Source organism: Mustela nigripes, chromosome 14, assembly GCF_022355385.1.
Source record: "Mustela nigripes isolate SB6536 chromosome 14, MUSNIG.SB6536, whole genome shotgun sequence".
Classification (NCBI taxonomy): Eukaryota; Metazoa; Chordata; class Mammalia; order Carnivora; family Mustelidae; genus Mustela; species Mustela nigripes.
Genome location: NC_081570.1, coordinates 104691241 through 104699449, shown reverse-complemented (window position 1 = coordinate 104699449; position 8209 = coordinate 104691241). Strand labels below are relative to the sequence as shown.

General features: G+C 46.3%; 1 protein-coding gene and 1 pseudogene across 2 annotated transcripts; one reads left to right on the top strand and one right to left on the bottom strand.

Moving 5' to 3' along the window:
- Positions 1 to 332: 332 nt before the first annotated feature.
- LOC132000730 (cytochrome c-like) lies at positions 333 to 650 on the bottom strand (annotated as a pseudogene).
- Positions 651 to 3580: 2930 nt separating this feature from the next.
- HJV (hemojuvelin BMP co-receptor) lies at positions 3581 to 7915 on the top strand. Of its 2 annotated transcripts, none has more exons than XM_059376000.1 (4): positions 3581 to 3728; positions 4993 to 5164; positions 5573 to 6150; positions 6662 to 7915. In XM_059376000.1, the coding sequence occupies exons 2-4, from the start codon at positions 5083 to 5085 to the stop codon at positions 7280 to 7282; spliced, it is 1281 nt and encodes a 426-aa protein (XP_059231983.1). In that variant the 5' UTR covers positions 3581 to 3728; positions 4993 to 5082; the 3' UTR covers positions 7283 to 7915. The 2 variants fall into 2 exon arrangements, with proteins under 2 accessions (XP_059231983.1, XP_059231984.1); XM_059376001.1 differs by having other exon boundaries at positions 4975 to 5164.
- Positions 7916 to 8209: the final 294 nt, after the last annotated feature.

Below are 8209 nucleotides of genomic sequence, written 5' to 3'. Positions count from 1 at the left end.
CTTTTCTCCATCTAAATTCCGCCACCTGGGAGCCTATTGAAGAAGCTATAATGCAAAGAATATTGACTTCTGGGGCAAATAAATCTGGATTTGAATTAGGCAACCTGAGACAAGATAGTATCTTCAAGCGCTTCGGTTCCTAGAAAATGGGGATAAAATTTGCCTTTCAGGGTTGTTGTGAGGATTAGAAATGCTATCACCAGATCACTCAGCATAGCATGTGGCACCAACAGATGTTCAACAATAATTAAACTATTTCTACTATGATGAGTACCCCTGTCCAGGTGGATCTGATATTTTTGTTTTGTAGTAAGTAAGGCAGTGGACAACTGTTACTCCTTAGTACCTTTTTTGAGAAAAGCTATCAAGTCTGCTCTTCCCCTCATCTGCTTAATGTCGGTGGAGATCATTTTTGTTCCAGGGAGGTACTTCTTGGGGTTCTCCAAATACTCATCAGTGTCTCCTCTCCCCAGGTGATGCCTTTGTTCTTGTTGGCATCTGCAGAAGACAAGTCAGGCCCTTGGTTTATCTTTTGCCCAGATAAACCATGGAGCTTTGGCCCAGTTTTGTGCTTGCCTCCCTTTTCCACAGTATGGCACTAGGGCACAATTCTGAACAAAAATCTTCTTGCCCTTCTCAATATCACCCATTCTTAAATCACTCTTCTGTTGCAAGTGAAACAAAGAAGCCCATTCACAAGTCAGAGGTCTCTCTGTAAACTCAACTTTGCTGACTATAAATGTGTTCTGGGTGGCATTTGGTAGATAGGTTTTGACAAGGATGACGATTAGACACACACACTCAAACACACATACACATACACACACACAAAGGGCTCACAGATAATTTCTGACTTTAAAATTTTGTTATGAAAATTTCAAACATTTACAAAAAGATCCTAGGGTAATGAATACCTGAGTTCTCTATCTCCCAGTTTGAACAATTATCAGTGCATGTTTCAATCTTCTGTAAGATTGAATGCCTATAAGCATTCCAGCTATCATATCATTTCATCTGCAAATATTCAAAGATAGATAAGCTCTTGCTTTTTAAAAAGTACCACCTATCACACTAACTTTATAAATCATTAAGTATTCATGAATTGTTCATTTGCATTCAAATTTCCCCAACTGTCTCATAATTTTTGTTTGTTTTCTTGAATTAGAATCCAATAAAATCCATACTCTGCAACTGTTTGATGTCTCTTAAGTCTCTATTAATGCCTAAGTTCCCTCTCCATTTTCTTCTTTTTTTCTTGAATTTGTTGAAAAATCCAAGTCATTTTGTCCTGTAGAGTATTCTCACAGTCTGGACTTGTGCCTCTGTGGTGTCATTTGATGTCTCCTGTATTTCCTGTAAATTAGTAGTTAGCTCTACACTAGTTCAGATTCAGACTGAAAGGGCTTTTTTGCATGCCTGCTTCAATAGGTGGAATTTATAATCCACCTGTGATCAGGAGGACACAATCTTTGTTTCTCCCTTCATGATGGATAGTAGCCATTGTTGATCATTGCCTAGACACATTAATGTATTAGGAGTTATAAATGTTGATTTTCTAATTATGCCATTCCTTCTTCATTTATCTGCTGGAAAACTTCTATAAAGAGAAATTTCGGGGCGCCTGGGTGGCTCAGTGGGTTAAGCCGCTGCCTTCGGTTCAGGTCATGATCCCAGGGTCCTGGAATCGAGCCCCGCATCGGGCTCTCTGCTCAGCAGGGAGCCTGCTTCCTCCTCTCTCTCTGCCTACCTCTCTGCCTGCTTGTGATCTCTCTCTGTAAAATAAATAAATAAAATCTTTAAAAAAAAAAAAAAGAGAGAAATTTCCCCCTCCTCTTGAATTCTCACAGGAAAGATAAGATAAATGTTTGATTCTTTCCAATTATTAACAGTTTTCAAAATAATGAGTTGATCCCCTAGTGCTCTCCAATAATGAGTGGCAAACTCATAGATTTAAGTATATTTGATACAAAGATGATAGTTGAAATATCAAATATGCAAATAGTATCCATTTTGACACTTAAATTAGCCAGTGTAAACTATTCTAGTTGCTGAGTCCTTTTGATACAGTTCTAATAGTTTTTTTTTTAAAGATTTTATTTATTTATTTGACAGAGAGAGATCACAAGCAGGCAGAGAGGCAGGCAGAGAGAGAGAGAGAGAGAGAGAGAGAGAGAGAGAAGCAGGCTTCCTGCGGAGCAGGGAGCCCGATGCGGGGCTCGACCCCAGGACCCTGAGATCATGACCCAAGCCAAAGGCAGCAGCCTAAACCACTGAGCCACCCAGGTGCCCCAGTTCTAATAGTTTTTGAAGGCTTCTTTGCTTATCTTGAGCAATTCCTGACCCATACCTGAAATCAGCCATTTCTCTCAGGGGCTCCTTTCAAAGGAGCTTCCTAGTCAAATTACTGTGTTTTTAAGTCATTTGAATAGTTTGGTTGGCATTTTACATTTTTGTAGTAAAATCCTTATACTATGGACTCATGTGGTTGAGAGAAATCTAAATTTTTCAGAAATATATGGATAATGAAGAGAAGAATACTGTGTAGACCTCTAGATTCTGAATTAAATGCAAAGCCAATTAATCAAATGCCTTAGGGACATTATTTGGAATCAGCCTTTGTAGTCACTTCACTTGGCAAGTATAAGAGATGATGATCCCAGACGCCTATGGCTGCAAAAATACAACATGGCCAAATCCCTTGGTTGCAATATCTTAAAAGGTCACAAGATTATGTTACTCTACAAAAGCATCTTTCTGAATCTCTTTTTTCTCGGTTTATCTCTCTAAGTCCCCCTCCCCTGTGGATGAGTAACCTTTAAAAAACTCTTGTCTCTATTCCTTCTTCACCTCTGCTGTTAGCCTCCTCCTCTAACAATGCAGAAGCTTATATTTTGTGTGTGAGTTGGTGAGAGGGAGGGAAGAGGAATGGCTGTATAAACGAAGGGAATAAAATGGATGAGGTAGGGGGATAAACAGCTGCAAGGATCTGGGCTGGTAGACTGAAACAAACCCTCCTCCTAAGCGACTCAGAGCTCAGATTTCTTCTCTGGACAGCTGGCTTTTTTAGTCCTTCTGAAATACTCTGCAAAGATGAGGGAGGGGATGTGGACTACCTCTGCTATGGACCTTATTTGAAGTCAGCTACCTCTTAGATGTGTTCAGTAGAAACTAAATGCAGTATTCAATATAGTGGGAGTGAGGGTGGTGACAGAAAGGTATGTAATTACCTACTCTAGTAGGTAATTTTAAAGGTTGGGCGTTTATTACTGAGAATGCTGGAGGGCTGCCTGGAATAGGCAGTGACTACTCACATAACCTGGAAGTGGATATCTGACTTGCCCATGATATTTCTGCCTCCCCTTCCCCACTTGGCACTGTATACTCTATATTCTTTCTAATCCTCCTACCCTCCCCACTCCCCTCACCCATACCCTACCCCCACTAACCTTCCTGGAATTTTGGACTTAGCTATTTTTAAAACAGTCAACTCAGTAGCCACCTCCCTCCCCCGCTCAGCTGTCCAGTACTCTGGCCAGCCATTTACTCCCCCTTCCCCCCACGCCAAAACTTCTCTGGTTCCCTGACCTCAGTGAGATTGCAGCCGGTGTGGGAACCTGGGGGAGACATGGAGAAAGAGACGGGGGATCCCCTGGCTGGAGCTGACCGACAGAGTAGGCAGTCATGGCTGGAGAATTGGATATCAGAGTAATGTTTGACCTCTGGAAACAGTAAGTCAAAATGAAATTGCAATTCCTTTAATAACTTTTGGAATGAAGTTAGACTTTCAGAAAATTATGACACCTACTTGAATGTCTCTTGTACAAAAGCTAGGATCTCTTTCATACCAAGGTGCCCCATCTCCATTTCTCCTGTCTTATTTCTGGTTGCTGGCCACTGGCCTCTTGAAGTCTTCCATCTTTCCTCTGGCCATTTTAGCCTTCTCCTTACCCTGTTGCCTCAGATTTCTGATGAAGTTTTAGGAGTTTTGCATATCCCCTATTCTGTGGTTTTCTCACCAAGACCAAATTTAGCCTCAGATGATTAGTCATTGGTACCCCTCCACCCTGCCTGTACTCAGCGTTGCCCTTCACATTGGGCTTCCAAGGGTGGGGCTACTCCTTGTAAATTGTTATCACCACACTCTAGTCTTGCCACCCCATTCTCCCTCCCGCATGACTCTGACTCCACTCGTATCTTTACCCCAAGAAATGGGAGTTTGGCAAGAGGGGCTTAGGCCCTCCCCAAGGCCTGTTCTCGTCAAAAGATTGGGAACTTCTGAATTTGCAAAAGGAAGATGAAAAGAGTGGTTCTTCAGTCAGATTTGGAAAAAATTTTTTTAAAAATACAAAAACTGTTACCTCAGCACAAATATTGATTTGCATGCTTGGTTTGCGTCCCGTTATTCCTTAGGAGAGAGGGATTATACTCCTAGCTCTCTAGTAGATTAATGAGATGGGTCCCTTTTCCTTTGAATACTGATGTTCTAGAGAGGGAATGGGTAGTCCACCCTCACTCCTTCTTGCAAAAAATTCTGACACAAAGAAGGAAGAGAAATGAATGACCCCTGGAGGGTCTCCCCTCTGGACGGGGAAGGGTATATAAGAGGTATGTTTCTGAAGTATTTTCAGATCCTAATTTTATGGAGGATGACAGAGATGACTGGGGTCTGATCCATCCACATGATTCCTCCTTTTTTGATATTTCTGTTGTTTGGTAGTTCAGGATGGGGCAATACAGTGGACTCTGCCCATGTCCCCCCACCCCCCACCAGTCCAGTCAACTTTCCTTCCACCCCCACCTCAGGGTATTGCATAAGTCGCCACAAGAGCAGGGCACAGAGGCTTAACAGCCACACTTACATTTGGGGAACCCTATCCTCCCCAACTCCTGACCGCTCATCCTTTTCCTGATCTTCCCAAATTCTCTTCACATCATCCTGAATGATTTTCAACTCTTCTCTCTCCCCATGCCCAGCCAAATTTCTTTTTTCAGTCCCTTACAGGAGGTCCGGTCAAAATTCACTAGGTAGGAGGGTCATCAGCTGGAAAGAGCCGGAGCCTGGGGGGACCTGGCCGGATAGGTATGGGGAATCCAGGCTGGTCCCCCCATGGCAGCCCCCCAACTCTAAGCACTCTCACCCTCCTGCTGCTCCTCTGTGGACATGGTAAGGAAGGGCTAGGGAAGGGCTGGGGAACCTAGAGGGTCCTCTGCTGTGCAAGGGTGGGCAGGTGAGCATGTGTGAGGAGAAGAGATGGGTGCTGCGGAGTTCCAGTCACTGTCCCACCTCTCAAACAGATCTATTTTATTTCCCATTCGCCTTGGGGAAGGGCACTGGAAAAGCGCTTCATCTAGAAGAAGAGATCTAGCGGGCTTACACATTTTTATCAAGACCCAGCGAACACAGGAACTAGGGAGCTGGGGGCTGGGGACCCGGGATAGGACTGGAACTCGGGCTCAGTTGGGTTTTAGGAGCTGCTGAAATCCCACGCCCCCCCCCCTCCCCCGCATCAGACTTGGGAAAGTTGAGCCCGGATCTAGGAGCCTTCTCACAATTTTCTCCCTTTGTCCTCAGCTCATTCTCAATGCAAGATCCTCCGCTGCAATGCTGAGTATGTATCATCCACCCTGAGCCTTAGAGGTGGGGGTTCACCGGGAGCACTTCGAGGAGGAGGAGGAGCAGGAGCAGGGAGCCGGGGTGGCGCGGGCTCCGGCGGCCTCTGTCGAGCCCTCCGCTCCTACGCTCTCTGTACCCGGCGCACCGCCCGCACCTGCCGCGGGGACCTGGCCTTCCATTCGGCGGTGCACGGTATCGAAGACCTGATGATCCAGCACAACTGCTCCCGCCAGGGCCCCACGGCCCCTCCCCCGCCCCGCGGCCCCGCCCTTCCAGGCTCCGGCCCAGTCCGCTCCTCCGGACCCCCAGCCCCGGACCCCTGTGACTATGAGGGCCAGTTTTCCCGGCTGCACGGTCGTCCCCCGGGCTTCCTGCATTGCGCCTCCTTTGGGGACCCCCACGTGCGCAGCTTCCACCACCTCTTTCACACGTGCCGTGTCCAAGGAGCTTGGCCCCTGCTGGATAATGACTTCCTTTTTGTCCAGGCCACCAGCTCCCCCGTGGCATCGGGGGCCAACGCCACCGCTACCCGCAAGGTCAGGGACTCAGCAGCTCCTCCAAACCCTCTCATGGTCGCCCCACGGTACCCCTCCCTCCCATCCTCACTGTTCCACAGCAATGCTGCCATTCCCTTTCCTCCTCCTCCTCCACTTCTCCTACATCTCCCGCCATACCCTCCCACCAACACTTAAGTCATTTAACACTTAAGCTCCTTAAGTCACTTTCCCTCCCTGGGAATTTCACTCAAATGCAGAAAACAAAAAAGAACGTTGAGGGGAGAGCTGAGGAGTCCTAGGTTGAGGAGTCACAGAAGGGAAACTTTTCTTTCTCCTGTGAGTTGCTGAGATCGAGACCAAAAAGGAGAGGGAGGGGTTGAGCAGGGACGGCTGGGCAATACCAGAGTACAAAGAGATCAGAGTGAGGGAAGACCACAATAAGCCTACTCTGGAGGCCCAGATCAGATCCTTGACTGTGTGTGAGCCCGCTGGTGGTAAGGGGACGAAGTACTGAGCCCCAAATGAACTGTTTTCCCTCTTGCCCTCACAGCTTACCATTATATTTAAGAACATGCAGGAATGCATTGATCAGAAGGTCTACCAGGCTGAGGTGGACAATCTTCCAGCAGCCTTCGAAGATGGTTCTATCAATGGAGGTGACCGACCTGGGGGCTCTAGTTTGTCCATTCGAACTACTAATCCTGGGAATCATGTGGAGATCCAAGCTGCCTATATCGGCACAACTATAATCATTCGGCAGACAGCTGGGCAGCTCTCCTTCTCCATCAAGGTAGCAGAGGATGTGGCCAGAGCCTTCTCTGCTGAGCAGGACCTGCAGCTCTGTGTTGGGGGGTGTCCCCCAAGTCAGCGACTCTCTCGCTCAGAACGCAGTCGTCGTGGAGCTATAACCATTGATACGGCCAAACAGCTGTGCAAGGAAGGGCTGCCTGTAGAAGATGCTTACTTCCATTCTTGTGTCTTTGATGTTTTGATCTCTGGTGACCCCAACTTCACGGTGGCAGCTCAGGCAGCTTTGGAGGACGCCCGAGCTTTCCTGCCAGACTTAGAAAAGCTGCATCTCTTCCCCTCAGATGCCGGAGTTACTCTTTCCTCAGGAACCCTCCTGGCCCCACTATCTGGGCTCCTTCTTCTGTGGCTTTGCATTCAGTAACTAGGCCAGCAACCCCATGACTGGTTTGAAATGATCAGGGGATAGAGACAGGCAGGGAAGAACATGAAGAATCCCTGAAGGAAACAGAGGGAACTAGAAGACACATGAAATAACGACATTTAACCAGAGTCAGATAAGGCTATAGTCCAGGACTGAAATGATCACAGAATAAGGATTTTGGGCAAAGCTTCTGTAATCTAGACTTCTGTAGTGGCTCTTTGTCCATTTTCCCAGTCCCAGTTATGATACACGATTGTTGTAGTTCCTCTACTCCTGAAATCACCCCAACAAACTTAGAGGCTATAGGGATCTTGATGACCAGTAGAAAACTTAAGGGTTGAGACTTTTAAGATGAAAGAATTGAAAGAGGAAGACATGACCATTACCTATGAGAGATGTAAAAATCCAACAATATTTTCTCTTGGAAGATGGAAAGAGGAGGAAATGATTAAGGATGGAGTCTATCTGATAAATAAAAATCGGTAAGATGTGCTCTTTCTGGCTCAGAAATGAAACAGGGCTTGTCTGGATCTTAGGAGGAGGGAAACTCTACCTTTGGAGCATGGCATGGATAGGAAAGCAGCTAGCATCCCCACCTCTACATAATCTGTTATTAAAGCTATGAATTCTTCACATCCTCTTCTGCTGCCTTTGTTGAATCTCTTTACAGATGCTTGAAATGGAGTAAAGACGATGTATTTACTCCATCGAAAGAGGGCTCAGAAGTATCAGATACTATATCTGCCCTTGGGATGTTTACAGGCTATTAGGGAAACAAAACTGACTGAAGTGGAGGAGTGATGAGTGTGCAATTATTCCCTAAATTCTGTGATGCAATGAATTCAGATGGGAATTAGGTGATGGAAGATAGATGACACACGAGGGCGCCTGGGTGGCTCAGTGGGTTAAGCCGCTGCCTTCGGCTCA